Source organism: Carlito syrichta, unplaced genomic scaffold, assembly GCF_000164805.1.
Source record: "Carlito syrichta isolate Samal-C Ts95f unplaced genomic scaffold, Tarsius_syrichta-2.0.1 Scaffold116229, whole genome shotgun sequence".
NCBI classification, from domain to species: domain Eukaryota; kingdom Metazoa; phylum Chordata; class Mammalia; order Primates; family Tarsiidae; genus Carlito; species Carlito syrichta.
The window spans coordinates 336,207-359,045 of NW_007060325.1; the positions used below are offsets into that span (position 1 = coordinate 336,207).

Consider the following 22,839-nt stretch of genomic DNA (forward strand, 5'->3'; position numbering starts at 1 on the left):
TGTTTTTTGTTTGTTTGGTTTTTTTTGAGTTGGAGTGTCACTCTGTTGTCCAGGCTGGAGTGCAGTGGCACACTCACAGTCACCACAGCCTTGACCTGCTGGGCTCAGGTGATCCTTCCACCTCAGCCTTTGAGGCAGCTAGAACTACAGGCACACGCCACCATGCCCTGCTAATTTTTTAAATTTTTTATTGTAGAAATGAGGTCTCATCAAGTCCCCCAGGCTGGTCTCGAACTGTGAGTTCAGGCAGTCTTCTCACCTTGGGCTCCCAAGGTGCTAAGATTACAGGCATGAGTCACTGCACCCAGCCTGTTATTTAGTTTTTTAACAAAAAGAGTAAGAAGTAAAAAGTATACAAAATGTTAAAAATAGAGAAAAGTTTATAAAAGAAAATAAATGTTGTACATTTGTACAATGTGTTTTAAGGTAGGTTAAATGAAAGAGTCAAAAAGTTAAAACTTTTTGAGTGTATAAAGTTAAAGAGTTACAGTAAATTAAGGTTATTATTGAAGAAATAAAAATATTTTAATAAATTTAGTATAGCCTAAGTATAGTGTTTATAAAGTCTACAGTAGTGTACAGTAATGTCCCAGGCCTTCACAATGACTCACCACTCATTCGCTGACTCACCCAGAACAACTTTCAGTCCTGCAAGCTCCATTCATGGTAAGTGTCCCATACAGGTGAACCATTTATTATCTTTTATACCGTATCTTTACTGTACCTTTTCTGTTTAGACATATTTAAATACACAACTACCAATGTGTGACAACTGGCTACACTACTTAGTACAATAACATGCTATACAGGTTTGTAGCCTTGGAGCAATAGGCTAGCCATACAATATAACCTAGGTGTGTAGCAGGCTATATCATCTAGGTTTGGTAAGTACACTCCATGATGTTCACACAATGACAAAATCACCTAATGACACATTTCTAAGAATGTGTCCCTGTCATTAGGCAACACATAACTATATATATACACATATGTGTCTACATATGTACACACACACACACACATTCACTAAGAGGAATTTATCCTCAAAAGAAGTCTTCAAACAATGTGGTACCACCTCCTGTGTTCAGCTGTGGTTGATCTATATTTCAATGATTACATTCAGGAATGTAAACTTAAAGAGAGATATTCTACAATTCTAGCTACATCTGAAGAGGTATTATACATACATAATTTAGTGTTTCATTTCTGGCCTTATGAGTTCCCAGTAACTACCTGCAATTACATCAAGGTGAATTCATGGCATTAACAGGGCAACCCAAAAGGTTCCCATGATTTTATACTCAACTTATTCAGTCTTTAATTTTGAAGTCCTGAAGTTTAGAGCAAAAATGGGTGTGGCATATCGGCACTCCAAAGGAAGAAATCTAAAGAACATGTGTTGCAATTTACTCCAGCAAGAATCAGATGTGTTCCTCAGACTTCTTATATATGTACTCTGTACTAAATACCCCAGTGAGAAAGAAGTCTGAGACTTGTGTCTAGACTCTCATTCATTCTCTTAGTCTCTTCTCAACATGTGTATTGAGTGCCCATAATGTTTCAATCACTGTCTTAAGTACTAAAGAAAACAATGATCAAGATACAGGGTCAGTGCCCTCAAGTACAGATCTTACACCCTAGTCAGGAAAAGCAGACAATACATAAGTCAACAAACAAGCAAAATAATGTAAGGACATGATCAGTGTTAGGAAGAACATGAACAGGATGAGCAAGTGGGATAGAGGGAGAGCTTTAGCTAAGGCGGACAGGGTCTTTCAAAACTAAACTGTTAGAAGACATCTGAGCCACAACCTAGGATGAAAGGAACCATCCACAAGTAGCTCAAGGGAAAGGGATTTCCAGTATTAGAGAACAGGCCAGAGCAACAACAAAGGTTAGGTTTGTTCAAGAAATAGAATGAACTGGATAGCTGAAGTTACGTAAGCAATGAGGAAGTGGCAAAAGAGGAAAGTAAAGTTTGAAATAAAATCCTAGCCCTAGAATACTTGAACACTGACTTGAACATTCACATAGCTAACCTGAATCTCAGTTTCCTCAATTCTAAAATGGAAATACCACTTCCTTCAGACTGTTGAGAGAATTAAAATCATATAATGTATATGAAATTACAAATGAAAATTTAAAGTATCATACAAGTATAAGCCTGTATTATTCTATGGTAACTCATTTTTTCCACTGTTTTCCCTATCTAGCTGACGAGAATCCTAGTATTTCAGGCCTCCCTAAGAAGTACTATTATATTATAAGAACATTCTTCCTAAACTTGGTGCATGATTGTTCACTATGAGTAAACTATTAATTCAACTCAATAAATAACAATTTTCCACTACATAATATCATGCTAGATACTAAGTATGGAGGAGTGGCTGACAAAAAAGACTACATGTCTTTCATATCAGAAAAAAAAACAACCCAGAAATGATATTTTAATAATAATAAAATGGAAGAAAATCAACTCTTAAAATATGTACAAAACATTCACTTAAAAGGTGAAAACTGTAACAGTTCTTAAGGGTATCTTCCATTTGTCTCGAAGAATTTAACAGTAGTTTTCTTAGGTACCAATGATTTGAAAAGGAAATATGTGTTTTGGTATAATAGCCTCTTATTTTGTTCTTAAAGTATAGAGTGTATCAGATATTTAATTTATATGAATAATTTTGGAAGAAAAAAACAGATCCAGTCTTACTTTCTGTAACTGTGAATAGATTTTCATTTTTACCAACTGTGGAATAACAGGGATTCCAATGTCCTTTTAAAACAGGATTCAACCTTAAATTTTACATAGGGCCTTCTTCCAACTAATACTACTTTAGAAGAATATGTAGAAGTGAGTTTATAATTTCTCAGACAATATTAAATGGGCGTGAAATACATAATGGGTTGGGGACTCACTGGGTCACTGCGTACAACTTGCACACGTAGGACCACTGGTTGGGAGACATCTGATGATATAATCTACTAGTAAAAACTCAGCACTCCCAGCCTGCTCTCACAGAGCAGGGTCCTGCCCCATTCCTGAAACTTACACTCTAAACCCTCAACTTTATTCCACTTAAAAATTCACCAAGTTCATACTGTGTGTGTGTGTGTGTTTGAGTTGGAGTCTCACTCTGTCACCCAGGCTGGAGTACAATGGCATGCTCATGGCCACTACATCCTCGACCTGCTGGACTCAGGTGATCCTTCCGCCTCAGCCTTCTAAGTAGCTGGAACCACAGGCATGCTGGCTAATTTGTTTTATTTATTTATTGTAGAGACAAGGTCTCACCAAGTTACCCAGGTTGGTCTTGAACCCCTGAACTCAGGAAATCCTCTAGCCTCCACCTCCCACATACTACATATAAAGCATTGAATTAGGCTTTGTGTGGAAAACACAAAGTTTATTCACAATCTCTTTGAAAAGTGAGACAAATACAAGTGAGAATAATACATGACAAACTATAAAAACAGATATAAGAAGTATTTCTATAAAGGAGAGGTGTAGAGTTTCATATGGCTGGGGGAACAGAGAAAGTTCTCAGAGAAAGGTGGGACATCTGTGGAACCCTGAAGAGTGAATTAACAGAAGAGAATTTTACAGGGTGGTGGCTGGGAGAAATATTTGACTAGGTAGTAGCATATTACTGATGATTAACATAAGAAAATTAAATGTGGCCGGGCTCGGTGGCTCAGCCTGTAATCCCAGCACTTTGGGAGGCCGAGGTGAGTGGATTGCCTGAGCCCGTGGGTTCGAGACCTGCCTGGGCAACGTGACGAGACCTCATCTCTACAACAAATCAAAAAAAATTAGCCGGGCATGGCAGCGCGCCCCTGTAGTTCCAGCTACTTGGAAGGCTGAGGTGGAAGGATCGCCGGAGCCCAGCAGGCCGAGGCTGCAGTGGCAGCGGCCACTGCACTCCAGTCTGGGTGACAAAGTGAGACTACAACTCAAAAAAAAAAAAAAAGAAAGAAAATTAAATGTACTTTCACAGTCTCCATTTTAGTATTAATTTCAGGCAGGATTTTCAAGAGATTTAAAACTTTGAAGAAAGTATACATCAGCAAAAACAACAACAACAACAACAACAACCTAGTCCAACATATTGAAAGTTATATTCATTCATTTTCCTTAGAAGAGGCTTGACTAAGGGCAAGCTTGACTAAGCCAGCTTGATGAAAAACAATCTGAAATACAGTCAAATATCAATTTGGAGGAAATGTTTAATTCCAATAAAATAATTAACTCATAACAAGTGCCTAGCTTTGATAAATTCAAAATTATAGAAGATATCCTACTGAGACATAGTATATACACTTATGTTCCTTTAAAAAGCAACAGCAAATTATAATCATCTAAAAAGATAATAAGTACTAGGAAAGCAGACATTCAATGAAAAACATTATATAAAGTATAATAAATGAATCCCAATAATACCCCTCCTTTTCATTCTCACCTCAAATCTTTAAAAAAAAAACTCCCCCCCCCAAAAAAAATGAGGAATAGAAGATCATGTGAAAAAGTCATACAGATTTTAGTCAAATATTTCACTAATATATAGGTCAACAATCTCTCAAGAGCTTGACCTGAAGAACTATGATATTTAGGATTGATGTCAGATAGCACCACTACAAGTAATAATAATAAAGCGTAGGTTGGGTGTGTGGCTCATGCCTGTAATCCCAGTGCTTTGGGAGCCTAAGGCAGGAGGATCCCGTGAGGCTAGGAGTTAGAGACCAGCCTGGGCAACATAGCAAGAACCTCCTCTGCCTAGGAGTTCAAGATTGCAGTGAGCTATTATCACACCACTGTACTCTATCCTGGGCAACACAGCAAGATTCTGTCTCAAAAAACAAACAAAAGCCAAGCCAAAGCAAACAATAACAACAAAACCCAAAAACCAGAGAAAGAGAGAGTATAGTAAAAACTACATAGGCTGGTCTAAGGGACCCCCACAAACCCAGGTCTGGCATTTTCAAGCTGTAAGGTCAAGGGCAAGTGCCAGTACTGTCATTAGCAAAATATAGTTGAGAAGATTTATTTCGTGCTCAGGCAATAGTGGTACCATTATTACCAATAAAAGATCCTGTGAAGCAACAGGAGAAATAATTGAACTTGTTTCTAGGAAAAGATAATGAACATCTAGGGATAAACAATTTACAATCTTTATAGTTACCTTATGTATCTTTAAGATTCTTAAATTTTGTTTGGAAACCAACTAAAAAAAACTTATGGAAATTAGTGACAAAATAAGAAGCCAAAATCCTAATTATTTTTATTATTAAAAATTGAATTGAATAATTTTCATTAGAACCATTACATAACAAAGACATTTTAAATATGGTTATAATCTTATTTATATAGTGATCAATGTGCTTTTCTCAAAATAATCATAGTCACAAAAGACTTTATAGTAGTATATGATTCCACTTATATGAAATGTTTAGAATAGGCAAATTTTTATAAAAAGAAAATAAATTAGTGGTTGCCAAGAGCTGGGAATTGGAGAGGGGTGGGGTAAAATGAGGAGAAATGATAACTGCTAATGGGTACAGAATTTCTTTTTTGGGGCAACAAAATGTCCTAAAAATTGTGGTGATGGTTGCACAATTCTATTACTATACCAAAACCCACGTGACTTACATGGTATTTGAATCATATCTCTATAAAGTTGTTATAAAAAATAATCTCATACAAAGTATTTGTTAATGCTTTTTAAAAAGTCACAAAATATTTTCCTCTAAGTAGAAACAGAAAAAAAATTGTTTAACGGAAAAAAGTCATAAAATAAAATACCTTGTGCAAGAAAATATAGTTAAAAATAAAAATTTGTGAGAAACTTTATACTATTTGTTTGGCATTCCTATATACATTGCATATAGGTAAGAACAATAACAAAAAGCTTATAATCTGGATACATAAAGCAACCAAAACTATTAAAATGACATAGTTCATCACAATTCTTGGCATTTTCAGAAATGTTAATAAGAAATGAAATACATATGATCGCCTAACTACTGTGAAAAAGTCATCGGAATCCTAACAAATCTGCTATATAATCTTATTTTTTTGTTACTTCTCTCTCCAACTCAAACAACAGATGTCAGGTCCCTTTAGTACAGATTTTGAGAACTCATTTCTTGTTCTGGACCTGCAATTAGAATCATATTTCATCTACCACAATAATATAATCTGTCTTTGTCAGATGTGCTCTAAAAGGTTAGAAACTGGCAGCTTATGGAATTTATATTAACACTCTCTTAGTTCTTATGAAACAAATTTTATCTTTTACCTCTTACCTGAAGTACAGAAACTGTAAAAGGATGGCACTAGTGTGAAGAGAGCTAGACTGACCAGTGTCCTCAGGTTTAGGCCCTGCTTGGCTACTAAGGGTCAAAGTGAAAAAGGGCTAATTGTTTCACCTCTTTCTTCAACTACGAAGTGAGAGCTCAGCTACATGGTTCTTAAGACACCTTTCTCTTCTAAAATGCTATGATTTTATGAATCCCTACTTAGAAATTTGACTTAAATGGATACATAAAACCTATTTTTCCTATTTATGTAAAAATATTAAGATGTGTAATCTTTTTTCAATGAAAGATGAGAATACTGACTTACATTTATTCTTATATTCAACTCTTGTGCATTTGCCCATAGTGCAAACATTTCTCCTAAAAGAACATTCATTTGAACTAGCAAAAAAGCTTTATGTGGCAGCATCCTAACCAACAAAACATTTGAATGAATTGTTTACTTCAAAAAAGAAGAAAAAGGAAAATGGTAATAACAAGGAAATATTCTTGATGGAGAGCAGTTCCAAAAGTTGGACTGCAATTTTCAATGACACGTAGCATAAATGGGAAGCAGTGACTGAAGTTTTATATGATCTACTAGAACTCTACTGCAAATGTTTACCAAAGTATTTTTAAAATGATTAGGATAAAATAAAGGTGAATACATATTTAAATGAGGTACAACTTCATATATTTTATAATGAAGATGAAATCCAAACAATAATTACCATAAATACCATAGGAATCATAAAAGCATCCAGAAAAAAAATCATAGAACTAGGTATTAACAGAAAGAAATCAAATCTGCATCTATGCTGAATCTTAATATCTATACTAGATTCACTTTTTCTAAAGGAGTACCACTAAAAAATATAAAACTTACTTGGTTCTAGTTTCTTCAGGTCCTCCAGTTTAAATTCTTCTTGGGACTGTGTGGACTAAATTTAAAATAAGAAAATTATATCTTTTTATTACAAAGATTTCATTGTACTCTATGTCTTTTAAGAGGCAAGAACTAAATATTCAAAAGGAATCTATTTCTTGCTCTCAAGGTAGAAAATGAAAAGTCCCAAACTGGTTTTTGTTTATTTTTGGAACGTTCAAACTCAAAGTAACAGAAAAAAACTGAAGTCATATATTTTATTTTACGGTTTACAAAATATGAACTAAGTCTTTGAGGTGTAAGTTTAATTGTAAATTCCTACTATTAATAGATGAATTCCTATGATTATAAAAATCTTCTGAGACAATACTGCTTTTGGTGTAGATACCTAATATTTAATCAGAATAATTCAGAATTAATTTATTTTCCTTGTATTAGAAAGAAGGAAAAAAACCTCTATTTACCTGTAAAGCTGCACTTCGCAATTCCAAGCATGTTGCAATTTTGCCTATGGTTTTCTATAGAGGAAAAAAAAAGTTACAAATACAAAAATTATTATAACTTTTAGTTGTTAAAATCATGTTAATTTTTATTGATAAGAAAGCCATAATTATTTAAATAAGTTAAATTTTATTTCTTTCTAGCATCTTTGCAGACTTTAAAGAGAAACAGGAGGCAAAAGGCTGAAATGAGAGAGAGAAAGTGAGTATATATTCTCTCCTTATCTAATGTGCTACAGATAATTTTAAGTTTGCTTTGGTGACAGTTTTAGACAACAATTTAAGGAGGAATGAAAAGGGTTTCCTAACATCTTATTTCCTAAACTTTACTCTTTTTTTCCCCTCCATATAACCTGAAATTCACTAAAAGACTTTTTTTAAAAATCTGAAGTTAGCACAATGGTATAATTTAACTTTGACTTAAATCCAACTCTAACTTGTTTGCACAATGGTATAATTTAACTTTGACTTAAATCCAACTCTAACTAGTTTAATTAAACACATAGGCAACACTAAGTAAAATCAATATTTATAATGAACAGTGGCAAATTTTATAGTCACATCTATTTTATATAAAATATGTTATCTATATAAGATATATTATAATGAACTATAAAATGGATATAAATGATGGGGCATAGTTCTTGCCTTTAGTAAGCTCACGATCTATTATGTGAGATAAGATACATACTGAATCATTATAATATAAAGCAGATATACCGAATTCTATAAGCTTCAGCAAAGTAAACCATTATATATCCTAAAGAAACAGATTTGTATTTGGAATCAAGTCACAAAGATTAGGAGGATTTCTAAAATTAAAGAGTTTAGAAAACTGTCATGGTTCAATTGTTTAAAGTCTCAAACTACAATCAGGAGAAGATAAACTTGAAAAGTAATTAGGAGAAGAAGACAGTCATTTTGAAGAGGACCTTCAATGACTGGCTAAGGAATATGCTCTTATTTAGCAATAAATTACACAGAAGGTTTTGAAACAGATAACTATCAGATCTGTCCTTTAAGAAATCTGTTATAATAAAAGACAACAGGCAGAAAATCAGATTATTTCAACTTTCTAGGTAAACAGTTACCAGAACAAAAATATGAATGCCTGGGGTAGAAATGAAAAGGAAGAGATTCATAAAAGAAACACCTATCAGAGCAGGCAGTTGAGTCATGCCCATCAAGACTTTTAAGTCCTTCCAAAAAAAATGTTACCTTTAAAGTTTTTATTAGGAATAAATTCAGACCATGAAAATGAATTTATGTACACTGTTTTTGCAATGCCCGAACAATGAAATATTCTGGGAAAAAAAGGACACATATTTTTCTACATGCATCAATGACATGCAAAAGTTTAATAAACTGGGTTTGGTGGTCTTCTCTTTTGCCAGTTTTCTTTGGAAGGCAAATGAGGAGTGAAGTGGAGTAACATGTATCATCCTGGCTCACAGCACTTAGGCTAGTGGGCACTACACAATTACTGTATCTACGATAAACAGCTGATATGGCAACTCACAAAATAAACCACTGCTGAGCAAGATGACTCAAAATCAACAAGTAACAATATTTAGCCATCTCCACAATCTTAAAAAATTATTTTTAATCCCAATAGAAGAGTTTAGAAAATGTTCAATTTTATTCTGAAGATTTACATGTAAAGACTACATTTAAAAAGTATACTTACATATAGTAACTACAAAAAGATTGAAGATACTCACAGGAGAGTTTTACTCAATCTCTCAAACCAGCAAATCTTTTCTACATAAAATCTGATATCCCCAAATCAAACAAACCCCCCAATTAACAAAGTAGTAAATAATTTCAAATGTAAATTTAATAGTAATAGCAAAGGCGAACAACTATTGAGCACTTACTAAGTGGCAGGTTCTCCTAAGTGATTTACAAACATTACTTCATATAATATTCACTATATATGAGTATTTAATACTCACTATAACCCTATGAGTTAGATACAACTAACTAGATGTGAAAACTGAAGCACAGACATGTTAAGTAACATGACCTAGAAATCAACGCCTTCTATATAATATAGCAATATATAAAAAAAGCAATACACTTACATTAATATCATTTAGCTGTAACTTTTTATGCTCTTCTAAATTTTTTTTAAAAATTTTGTCTGTTTTGAGATATATCAATGAAAATTTAAATACTTTAAAATATTACTTAACTTCTTTTCCTTCTTTCCTATAAAATCCAACTTTATAGGAAGTTTTTTATACATTTAACATTCAAGGTAAAATGTAGTTTAACAACTATTGAGTCCACGAATATACTATTTTAAAATTTAAACATTTCTTCAAGTTAAGCAAAGGCAACAGCTTTTTAAACAGAAATCTTCTGAACTATGGCAAAATACCAATAGGCATTATTCATAACTATTTTAAGGAACCACACCCAACCTCAGTAATAAAAAAAAAAAGGAGTGAAACACTATCATCTAAGCTGTAGCATTCACTTTTAAAACATGTAGAAATTTACTGATATCAAAATCAAGTGCTGGCTACAGTAATTATTTGGTTTCACCTTCCTTAGAAATAGATGGCTCACAAAAATAATTAAGAAGCATAAGTTCACACATGCAGAAGTATAGTATTAACAACTGATGTATATCAAGATTAAGTTCTAAAGGTAAATGAAGTTTAATTTTAGAAAGACTTGAATTATCGGCATTTCATTCAAATTAACTGCTATACCTAATACGGTATAGAAATTTTAAATGCTTTCTTTTTAAAATACTGTATATTTTACTTTGTCATTGCTAGGAAAATTGACAGCTCAAAAGATCAGTTAAAGGAAAAGATGGAATGAAATGAATAATTGAAGAATGAAATTAATTTTGCTAAAATGTATTCAACTTAATACAAGAAAAAATTGGGCTCAAAAAATATACATAAAGAAGTATAGTCTCATTTAATCCAGATTTAATTTTTTAGATTTCAACTGTCAGTCATCTACTGTCTAGCTGGGGGATTGGAAATGGAAGGCAAGGGTAGAAAGGGGAGAACTATAAAATGTAAAACAAGTATATAGTGCTGGAATTCTCATCACCACCAAATTTGACTCAAAACAGGGAAAAACTTTCTAAGCATCATGAGACAGGATGTTCTATTCTGTCCAGAAACTTACATGAGAAAATCTACTACACCAAAGTAGGGAATTCAATGGAATGAAAGCTTTTGGCAGCTATTTGTTGGCTCCTAAACTCAGTTGTTATAATGACAAAACTATTGGGAACTGAAATGAAAGCTAAGTGAACTAATCATGAGGGAGGATCAAATAAGAATCATGAACTTTCTTATTTTACACCAGAAATCTTTGTGAATATTAAGTACAGAAAATATGAAGTTTTCATACAATTTATCACTAATTAGTATAGTTTAGAGAGATCGGTAGTTCTGCTTTAGAATTCTTTAGATTTAAAATAAACATTGTGAAAACGTTTGTAGGTTACTCTCTCAAAAATTAGGATTGATCTTAAAAAATAGTTTTATCTTTTCTTAGTCATACATGATTAAGTATCAATAACTAAAATCCAAAAAAAGCATTTTTCATCAAATATTTTTGAAAGCTCACTAGGAGCAAGATAGTAAAAAGCTTCATTTTAAAAAGCACTTTAGAAATATAGTTCATTTTTTAAAAAATCTTCTAAGTCCCGCAGACTACTGAATGGCTAGCATAATTCTAAAATTTGCCACTACTACAAAAACACTGAAAATAATAAAAGCATGAAAAATACAATTCAACATAAAAAGCATAAACAATTTTGCTTAAAATAATATAAGGAACATCCTCCAATTTTCTCTTTTTAGGAAAACACAATCAAGTTATTTCTTCTGTGGCTTATGTGACAGGTCTGGCATTTAATTAATTTTGTAGATCCAACAGTTTGTATCAAAATTTCTCATTATATGTTTCAAACACTAGACTCAATGAAATATTCTATAAAGGGAGAATGAGGACTTCCAAAGCAAATAAATTTAAAATACCGCATACCCAAACTCTTTAAAATATTCAACATATATGTTAGTATATTAAAAGCCCTGAGAAGTCACACACTCTCTCTGTTCAAATAACATCTATTAATTTCTCAGAACCAATGTTCCCCAAAACATGCCTGGAAGATCTTTGTTTTCTGATCATCTATTAACTTGGAGCCTCTGATAACTTTTTCCTTATGGGACATTCAAATAAGGCCTATATGTCAACATGAGTTTTTTGGCCTGTAATGAATGTTTCACTTGCATTTTTAAAGAAAATTAAACTTTTAAATGTGTACGACTTGCCTTATATTCATAATGTAGTAAAGAGTGATTTGGGGGTCCTTCTCCAAGCCCAAGGAATAGGCAGGCAGGCAAAGGCTCTCTCTGTAGTCACAACTGGCAGCCACAAATGCCTCCTAGGCAGGTATTATATACAAATAATAAACACCTCAGAAATCAGGCCTCCAGGAAAGAAGGAGGTACAGAATACTTCAAATGTAAAGATCATTAGAAGATTTAGGGATACTTTTGTAGATCATTTAGGGTTCTCTAAATACCTCATTTCATACTAAGACAATTAAAGCCCAGGGCCAGAGCCAGAATGCAAGACTCTAAGTTTTCTGACTCCATATCTCAGCTGTTTCCTCTAGTTGATGCTGCCCCTTGGTCCTTTTGGGGTACAGATCTGTAGGTCTTTGAAACCAAAGATAAGCCAAAAAAAGACAGCTACGAAATAGCTACAAATAAACAGCATTATCAAACACACCAGCTTCAGCCTTAGAAAGTTAAAGAAAATTAAGAAAGAGTTAATTTTTTCTAATTATTCTAATCATTATCATATGACAAGTCTCATTTCTTCACGATATTTTTTGTGGTAATTTTAGTATGTTTTAGAAGGAAGGTCTAATCACTTTATATTTGCGGTCATGTAGCTCATAGGTCCTATACCTAAGCATTATTTGTTGAAAACAAAGCATAAGTAGTTCAAAGCAATGCCCTAAGCTTTCATTCTGTTTCCATATTAATAACACTTTGTTAGCTATTAATTAATATACTAGGATATCTGAGATTCTGCTCATCAAAATTTAGATATTTAATACTAATTCTGTGATGCCAGCTAATCATTTCCTAAAGAAATTTCACAAATAGTAAAGTGTATAGTCTTTGTTACTTTCCTTAAGTAAATCAGTCATTTCCTCTGTGGTAATTATTTTCCAGAGCTAAAATCCCAAGTCTCTTAAATCTTTTGTGGATATTAGCAGTTATTAAGGAAAATGCTCTTTTAAATTATAACGATGTGGTTTTTTTAAATACCAAAAAAAGTACACTAGATAAAATAGACCTTAAATATTTTAAAAATGCAAATATACTAACTTGTAAAAGAAATATGGCTAATCCTAATCTTTGGGGGCTTTTTCTTCCCCAACTCTTATAAATAAGAGTCAAATGAATATAGGCCTATGAACTAAAATAAATTTGTTAGGCTTATTTAAAAAGTGTGCAAAAAAAAAAAAATCACTCCCATTTTCAATGTGCAAAGAAAGAATAAATAAAACCAAATTAAGTCATCATAGTTTTCATATTGTCTTTCTTAAGAGATGAGGGGAAAACTGACACTTTTTTTTTCTTCACTATCTGCAAGATTAAAAATTGACTTAACACTAGACACTCTGAGCCAGGAGAAAATAGAATTTGTTTTCTCTCATTTCTTTTCACTCTTTTGGAATAAAGCTCCCTGAAAGTATCCATTTTTCATAATCTCTAAACAGTTTAGAGAATCAACTTGACACATAAAAATTTTAATTCAAGGAGAAAAAGCACCATTGAAACATTTTGTAATCTTAGGCATTTATTTTGCTGATAGACTTTTATGCCAGATTCTTGACTTGAACTGATTTTTTTTAAGGGGAGATTTTTTTGTTTGTCTTTTTCTGTGTATTTGTTTTTTGAGGGAAGGTAGATGAGGAATAATGAAAATTCAGAGTTAAGTAAGTGCTGAGGTAGAATGCAAACTCACAGTTTTTCTATTTTCCTAAATGACTGTAGACAAACTGCAGTCTCTGGATTTTCCTCACTTCTTCAGTCAAAGTGTGCATGAACTCTACAAATTTAAAGCCTAAATGGCTGAGTAAAACAACTTTTTAAGTGATATGTCATGTAGTATCTCTAAATAATCACTTAATGTAAGGCAAAGCATAATCACTATCATTCTTTTTACTTAAGAATGAATCGTTTTTTTTTTGTTATGGGGTTTTTTTTTTGCTTAATGAATTCGAAAGACAGAACCCTTTTCATTTGGAATCTGATACATCCAGAGATTATTTTATGGTACCTTTTGTTCTTCTGTGAATTCAGAATTATTGTGCTGAGCTTGGGCCTCTTTTTGTAGATGTCTTGCTAATCTGTGAAGAAAACAAATATTCTTTAGAGTTGAAGGAAATCAAACAGTTGCAACAAGGTGAAACAATTTAAATCTTTTAAAAAATAGTGACGTACAATTATGCTTTGTTCTATTCTCAAAGCATAAATCTACATTACCTTGAGAATCAAATCTTCATACAATAATAATGAAAATAAGATATAACACTTTGCATATCATTTCACTGGGACAAATTTCAACTCTAGGCAGTGAAAACAGAATTTTAGAGCTGGAAAGAATTTCAAAGGGTATCTAATCCAACTTTCTTTAGTATGCATGAATTTCTTCTATAACAAGCCAATAAGTAGTTGTCCAGATTCTATTTAAATGCCAGAGTTACTTTGTAAGTCTATCATTAATTTGCTGACAAAATTAGCTTAAATTCAAATTACAGCAATAACAAAGTGGTAATACTCTATCGAAATATACTTTTGAAAACATGCTTTCGTGTAAAATAAAGAAAATCCTTCATCAGTCAGAACTAGAAATCACTGTCCAATTATCATCATAATAAAAAAATACAAACTTGGCTTTGGGTACATTTTAAAGGGTAGATCTATATTATAGGTAAACAGTGAGGATCCAAAGCTACTCCTGAGACAGCAAAAATCAAAGGATTGATTCTTACAATTAAACAATAAAAAGACCAATTTGGGCAAAAGATGTGAATAGACATTTCTCCAAAGATAATATAAAAATCAATAAGCACATGAAAAGATGTTCAACATTATCAGTCATTAGGAAAACGCATATCAAAACCACAATGTGATATCACTGCTCACCCACTACAATGGGTATAATTTTTTAAAAAGAGAGAAAATAATAGATATTGGTGAGAATGTAAAAAATTAGAATTCTCATACACTGCTTATGAGAATGTAAAATGGTGCCAGCCACTGTGAAAAACAATTTGGCAGTTTCTCAAAAAGTTAAACAAAGAGCTACAACATGACCCAGCAATTTCAAAATTCTAGGATTATACTCAAAGGAACAGAAAACATACATTCACACACACACACACATACACACACACACACACACACACACACACACACACACACACACACACACTGTATAAAAATGTTTACAGAAGCATTATTCATAACAGTTAAAGAACGAAAACCAAAATGTCCATCAACTGATGAATGGATAAATAAAATGTGGTACCTCCATTCTGTGGGATATTACACCATGATAAAGAGGAATAAAGTACTGATAACATGATACATTATAGATGGACCTCAAAAACATTATGCTAAGTGAAAGAAGTCAGATGTAAAAGACCACATAAATGATTCCATTTATACGAAATGTCTATAATAGGTAAATCTATAGAGACAAAAAGCAGATTAATGATCACCAGAAGATGGGGGATTAGAAGTGACTGATACCAGGTGTGAGGTTTCTTTTGGGAGCGGTGATGAAAATGTTTAGGAATTAAATAGTGAAGATAGTTGCACAACACTGTGAATATACTAAAAGCCACTGAATTGTACACTTTAAAATGATGAGTTTCATGTTATATGGTACTTATCCGAGTTTTAAAAATTTGTAGGGGAAAAAAACTAGCAAAAGAATTAAAAGTAAAATCCCCAAGTATACTAAATACTATTATTCTAAGTGGGCGATGGGGATAGAAATACAAAGGGCTGGATTTTCTATTAAGCCAGTTGCAGGAGACACAGTTCGTGTTTAGAAAAAAAAGTACTAGATAGAAGTTCTATTCAATCATGTATTTAAAAATTGGGCATAAAGTTCATTATTCTTGATGGTCTCTATCAATTTACATCCTCTTTATTGTTTTTTTAATTATTATTTTGCTTTGGGTTTTTGTTTTTTGTTTGCTTTTTGAGTTGGGGGGTCTCACTCTGTTGCTCAGGCAGGAGTACAGTGGTACAATCATGGCTCACTGCAGCCTCAACCTCCTGGACTCAGTCTCTCAAGTAGCTGAGACCACCATGAGTGGTTAATTCTTTGATTTTTTTTTTTTTTTTGTAGAGACAAGGTCTCACTAAGTTGCCTAGTCTGGTCTCCAGCAATCCTTTCACCTCAGCCTCCCAAAGTACTGGGACTACAGGCATAAGCTACCTGGTCTGGCCATCCTCTTCATTATAAAGCAAGAAATACCTACAAAAATCCTAACATTTGCCAAGATAGCTATATTTAATCAAATTGCTTCCATCTATTTATTTCTTTACTCCCAAAGCTGAAAACCTCATAATATTTTTTTCTAAAATGTCATAGATTCACTTTATGTGGATTCTATAAAAGAGAAGGTACAAACAGAAATACAGATAGCCCACTGTCTTTGTTCTGTACTAGTTTTCTTTTCTAAAGTTCCCTGGCCTATCATCTATATGATAGACTATGAGTGGAATCCATAGTCTATCCTTAGCAACGTCAACCATACATACCTGAACTCAGAGAAGTTATAGTGTGGAATAAATTTCTTTTTAAAGTAATTCTACACATAATTTGCTAATGGTGGTTGTCAATCAAATTAGGGTCATTGTCAGAAGAAAGGGTAAACTCCTGCTCAAGTGATAATAGTCAGGAGAAAGGAAGGATGCTAAATTCAGACAGTTTGCCTAAAAATTAGGCAACAGACTAGGAGTAAATATTTGTAAGATATATATCTGATAAAAAGACTTGTATCCAGAATACATAAAGAACACTTAAAACTCAATAGGTAAAAGACATACAACCCAATTAAGAAATGGGCAGGCCATTGCCAGGCCATTGTGGTCATTGCCTTGCTAAGCTATGGTGTGGTTATGTGCTCTTTGAGCTATGGCTAGGCCATGTTTTCTTAAGCTTTGGCCCCCTCTCCCACCTTGGGGAGGTGAATCTCTTCTTTCTCTCTCTCTCTCTAAGTTACTTTCTAAATAAACTATATTTTCTAATGTGAAAAAAAAAGAATTGGGCAAAAGATTTAAACAAACAAGATTTAAATTTCACAAAAAGACTTACAGAGGAAAATAAGCATATGAAAAGACACTCAACATAATTAATCATTAAAGAAATGTAGATTAAAACCACAATGAGGTGTAAGGTCAGAAACCAGAACCTTCATACACTGCTGGTAGAAATATGAAAAGGTTTATATATAAAGCTGAATGGTTTTTCCTGTATTAAAAGTAAAAAATGGTCTGCAATCTTAGCACTTTGGGAGGCCTAGGCAGGAGGATCACTTAAGGCCAGGAATTCAAGACCAGCCTGGGCAACATAGCAAGACTCTTGACTCTACAAAATAAAAATAAAAATAGTCAGTCAAGTATGGTAGCAGACACCTGTTATCCCAGCTACTTGTCAAGTTGCCAGCTACTTCTCAGGCTAAGGTGGGATTGCTTGAGCCTAGAAGTTGGAGGCTACAGTGAGTTATGATCACGCCACTGCACTCCAGGCTGGGAAACAACAGAGGGAGAGCCTGTCTCTGAAAAGAAAAGAAATATATGGTAATCCAGCTTGGACAATAATTTGGCAGTTTCTTTAAAAGGTGACACGTAAATTTATCATTCGACCCAGCAATTCCACTCTTAGATATCTACCTAAGATAAATGAAAATATATGTCCACACAATGACTTGCATGTGAATGTTCAGGGCAGTATTTTTGATAATAGTCAAAAACAGAAACAATTCAAATGTCCATCAACTAATGAATGGATACACAAAACAGGATATATCCATACAATCTAATACTATTTGCCAATAAAAAGAAACAAAGTATTGATATATGCTACAACATGGATGAACCTAAAAAACATTATGCTAAGTGAAAGAAGCCAGATGCAAAAGATCACATACTGTATGATTCGAACTACATGAACTGTCCAGAAAAGACAAATCTGCAGAGACAAAAATGTAGATTAGTGGTCGTCTGGGGCTACAGTGGAAATATAGTGACTACAAATGGATACAAGGGATCTCTTGGGGGTGATGGAAATGTTCTAAACTTTGTGGTAACAGCTACACTGTTCCATAAATTTGACTAAAAACTATTAAATTGTACATGTAAAATAAGTAACTTTTCATGTTCATGTACTATCCCTATCCCAACATTCCCCCATAAACTACCTCCTGTATGTTGTATGATCTCAATAAAGTTGTTTTTTTAAACACTTTTTAAGCCTAGATGAAAAATTAACTTTCTATATCCGCAGATAAGTGCACAATTTTAAGGCATTTGATTTTGTCCACTGAAAGCAATTTATATGTTCTGAATATTAGATAAGCAAATAAGAGTTGACGTTGTACTAGTAAAAGTGAGAGAAACCTGTCAAATATTCTTCTCTAAAGGCATCTCACCCGACAAAGTTACCGCCAAGTAAAACAGGATATTCTCAAGGGGGAGTTTTAAATATTCTCTAAGCACATAACTGATAGAAACCCCACAGCATTCCATGACACAGAAATTAGTGCTTCTCAGATTATTTGTAGTGAAGGACCACTTTTTCCTCTAAATCTGTGCCAGGATAATACTTTTGTAAAATACAATTTTTAAAATATCATAAACATGTCAAATTGCTAAAAAGTTTCTATATGTTACCTCTCAATATCTTTATCTCATTGCAGACCAATAACAGTTTGCGGGCTGGCACCAATCTGTGGACTACACTTTAAGTAACACAGATATAAAACATAACGAAGACAACTAAAAGTGGGTATCATCCAACCTTTAAACTTATCAATTCATTTAACATACACATGCAAGATTGATCCTATGAAATGTCTGATTCTGAGCAATGGTGTCATTCTACCATAAATTAGAGGTCATGTATTCCCAGGTAGCTGAAAGAAGTGACCGGAGTTACTTTTTATTGACCATCTATGTTGTGGATAACAATTTAGTTTTGACATCATTTATTTAAATCATCCAACAGTATTTTGGTATCAACTCCTTAATGCTCCCACGGCATACTCCTAAATTCATTCATTCAACAGAATGTAATAGTTACATAATGTCTCAGGCCAGGCATAGTGGCTCATGACTATAATCCCAACACTTTGGGAGGTCAAGGTGAGAGGATTCCCTGAGCCCAGGCATTTAAGACCAGCCTAGGAAACATAGCAAGACCATCTCTACAGAAAAATTTTTAAAAATTAGCCAGTCGCGTGTGGTGGTCTGAGCCAGCTACTAGGGAGGTTGAGACAGGACAGCCAATGCCCAGAAGGTTGAGGCTACAGTGAGCAGTGATTGTGTCACTGCACTCCAGCCTGGGCAACAGAGACCTCAAGTCAAAAAATATATATATAAGCCGGGTTCGGTGGCTCAGTCTGTAATCCTGTGCCTTTGGGAGGCTGAGGTGAGTGGATTGCCTGAGCCCGTGGGTTCGAAACCCGCCTGGGCAGCGAGACCTCACCTTTACAATAAATCAAAAAATCAGCCGGGCGTGGTAGCGCATGCCTGTAATTCCGGCTACTCGGAAGGCTGAGGCGGAAGGATCGCCGGAGCCCACAGGTCGAGGCTGCGGTGGCCGGGAGCGGCCACTGCACTCCAGTCTGGGTGACCGAGTGAGACTCCAACTCAAAAAAAAAAAAAATATATATATATATATATAATGTCTAAATAAACAAGTATGCATGGATAGCCTAGTAATACCAGACACTAAGTTTAAAGTAGAGCGACACTAAGTTTAAAGTAGAGATCAAAACAGGCTCCCCAAACCACTCCATTCTAGTGGGGAGAAAGATAGTATGTAAAACAAATACACAAAATATATTTATATATATTTAGATTGTGAGAAGTACTATGGAAAAAATGAAGCAGAATGGGGGATAGGATGTATGAGGCTGAAGTAGAGGGAGTGGAGGTAGATAGGAGGCATTGTGGTTTTAAATAGGATGGCCAGAGAAAGCCTCACTGAGAAGACAGTATTTGAACAACAACCTGAAAGAGGTAACCAAGAGACCAAAGCAGACAATGGGTGGAAAAGTGTTTTGGAAACAGTAAAGAATATGGGAGCAGTTACTTTTCATACTTCTGTATTTGTAATACCTACTCTAAAATCTTCCATTAGACTCTCAGTGCTTTCAGGGCAGAAATCAAAATGTTATTCACCTTTGCACTCCTTAGTTGTTGAGTGATGACTCTTTTAAGCTATAGTACTCTTACATTATGATAGTACAAATATGTACTATCCCTCTACCAACATCCCTTCATAAACCAGATCTTGCATGTTGTTTGACTATAATCACTGCTGCCTAAATTAGAAATCTCACTTATTCTAGACTCGTCCTCCTTCTTCATTCTTGATATTCAGTCGGTGACTAAATCGTGTCAATTCTTGTTTACATCATTATAGTGGCTCCCAACTGGTCTCCTTTGCTGCAGACTTTCCTCCCAAACAGATATTTCAAACAAAAAAAAATCTGCCTTCATATCTGGATATATTAGATACTTTTAAACTCTTGATCTCATTTTATACATAGTCTGAATGTTTACAAAATTTAAATCAGTCATTACATATCTCTACTGAAATTTGACACTGCCAGTTTTTATAACTTGAGGACTACTCTGGATCATGGAGTTCAAAGGTTAGTACTGAGGTCCAACAATGGATTGCCTGCGCCTATTACTCTCATTCAGATGTTTCTAGAAATTCCAACTAACCAGCTTGCATATTCAACTTTCCTTTGTGATTTCAATTGGACATGGTATTCTTCACTTTCCATTGTAAGGTCCGCTGCTCAGTGCTAACAGCTGCTAGGTCCCACATCACAAGTAAGAAGCAGCTTTATATTTCAAGCTATGAAATTTTAGTTAACACACAAAATGAGCATACATCAGTGTTCACTGTGTAACTCGCTCACTATCTAACTGGCATATGGAAGGGTATGTTCTTTGGTAATGAAGAAAATCTTCTCATTTGTCCAATTGACTTACAGAATTACTCTATCAAGGCATCTTAAAGAAACTTAAGTGCTATGTAGTCAAGGAGACAGGATTTGGAATAAATTTTAAAAATCCCAGATTTCAGTGGTATAGTTTTGTAACCCAATATAATCTTTTAACCTGAACTTCAGTTTTCCTAATTTTGAAAAATGAGAATATTTATATTCTTACTGGGTAGTTGAAAGAGCAAATGAAATCATGTGAAAGTGTAAAAGAAATGCTAGTAGTTGTTACACACAGAAAAATGTCTCAGAGCATGGTTGTTTTCAGGACTTTTGGAAACCACGGGCAATTCAAAGTCAGTAAAACTGGGTAGGCAAACACCTACACATCTAAATTATCTTAATGATCTGATAAAAACAAGTACTGTGGGGAGAGGATAAGAGTTTAGGTCTTCCAAGTATCAACTGTGTATTCTTTCCAGAAGACGTGGGGGAGTGGGATCTACTCATACATGATTTCATTCTCGGTGAAACCTCAAACAATAACTTGCTTTAAACGAAGAATAGTTAATTGCGACAGGTTGCAAACAATAACGTCTTAGTAGGCAGTTATGTTCAGTGAAAATGTGCAAGAAGCTAAGCAAGATTTTAGATATATATATAACATGTTTTCGTTTTAAAAACATCCCTAAAGTTTTTTGGAAAAACCAGAAAGGGAAAGAAACCGGTCACGTTGATCCAGGGTACTGGCACTCACATGTACCCTACGGCTATACATTCAACACAGGAAAAGGAGGAGGGACTCAAGGAGGGAGTGGTGGCTCCTGTGCGTGGTCTATTAATTCACATTTTGCTCCCTTCTGTTCACATCCTGCGCGGACTCCACCCAAAGCAACCGAGTGAGGGGGTGGGTGGCACTCACAGCCTACCAAATAACAGTCCCAGAAACCGAAACGAAATTGAGGTGGAATTGTGAAAACACGATTTACCAGAAAGAGGGGTGGAGAGGGAACGCGAGAGGGGACCCTTCTTTTGGCAGGGAGGCACCCCCTTCCCTCAATCGCAACCAGTTCCCTCCTCTCTTACACATGGAGGGAGGAAGACACACACGCAGAGCAAGGCCACTCATCCCTGGAACGTGGGCGGAAAACACACAAGTCTTCCTCATGGATTTCAGAAGAGAAACCGAGGAAGGGCAACCTGGGAGAGGAGGAGGAGAGGAGGAGAGGAAACTGACCGCCGGCGGGGGACCCCTGAGACGACGGAAAGAACTGAGTGGGTAGCCTGTTAGGGCCGGCGCCCAGGAAAGAGGGCTACCTGTTGAATGGCACCGGCCGGGCGCAGGGGGGAGGAGGGCGAGACACCCGGGGCAACGGACCCGTTGTCTCCAGACCGGCCTCGCGGGGGCCCGTGGGCTCTCAGCCCCAGTGCCTGCGGGGCCCCGCCCTGAGAAGCCTTGGCTGGAGATACAGTGATGAGAGACACCGACAGAAACGAGGGAGAGGCGAACGACTGGAGCCGGTCTGGCCCGCTCCCGCGGTTAGTCACTCACATCTGATACTCGTCTATCGCCTCCACCAGCTGGCCCCAAGAATCGAAGTCGGCGCCTCTCCTAAAACTGGCGCCCCAGCGCTGCAGCAGACTCCGGGTCACCTCCGACATGGCCGGTCCCCGCCCCGTCCCCTCCCGCCCCTACCCCAGCGAGACCGGGCTCTAGGGCGCCATCCTCCCCGGGCCTGGCCCCGACATTAACAGGGCCAGGCGGAACCGCTACGGCCACCACCGCCACCCGCCGAGGAGCCGCCCAAGCCCATTTGCCGCCACAGCCAAACTTTGCGGCTCCAAAGCGGCCGCCCCGCTGAGGCCCCGCCCCCGAAGCCCCACCCCGTGTTAGGTTGAGG

At 35.3% G+C, this 22,839-nt stretch overlaps 1 protein-coding gene across 2 annotated transcripts in view; it reads right to left on the bottom strand.

The window, feature by feature from the left end:
* AIDA (axin interactor, dorsalization associated) overlaps positions 1-22,808 on the bottom strand; it is a 41,311-nt gene extending 18,503 nt beyond the window's left edge. Inside the window, exons 1-5 of one of the 2 annotated variants that reach the window (XM_021706917.1) lie at positions 22,728-22,780; positions 22,491-22,621; positions 14,017-14,086; positions 7,642-7,695; positions 7,178-7,232 (exon numbers count right to left, since the gene is read on the bottom strand). In XM_021706917.1, the coding sequence (XP_021562592.1) occupies positions 7,178-7,232; positions 7,642-7,695; positions 14,017-14,086; positions 22,491-22,600 (289 nt within the window). In that variant the 5' untranslated portion in view covers positions 22,601-22,621; positions 22,728-22,780. Of the gene's footprint in view, positions 1-7,177; positions 7,233-7,641; positions 7,696-14,016; positions 14,087-22,490 lie in introns of both variants that reach the window. The other variant, XM_021706912.1, reaches the window with a different exon arrangement.
* Between the last annotated feature and the right edge of the window lie 31 nt (positions 22,809-22,839).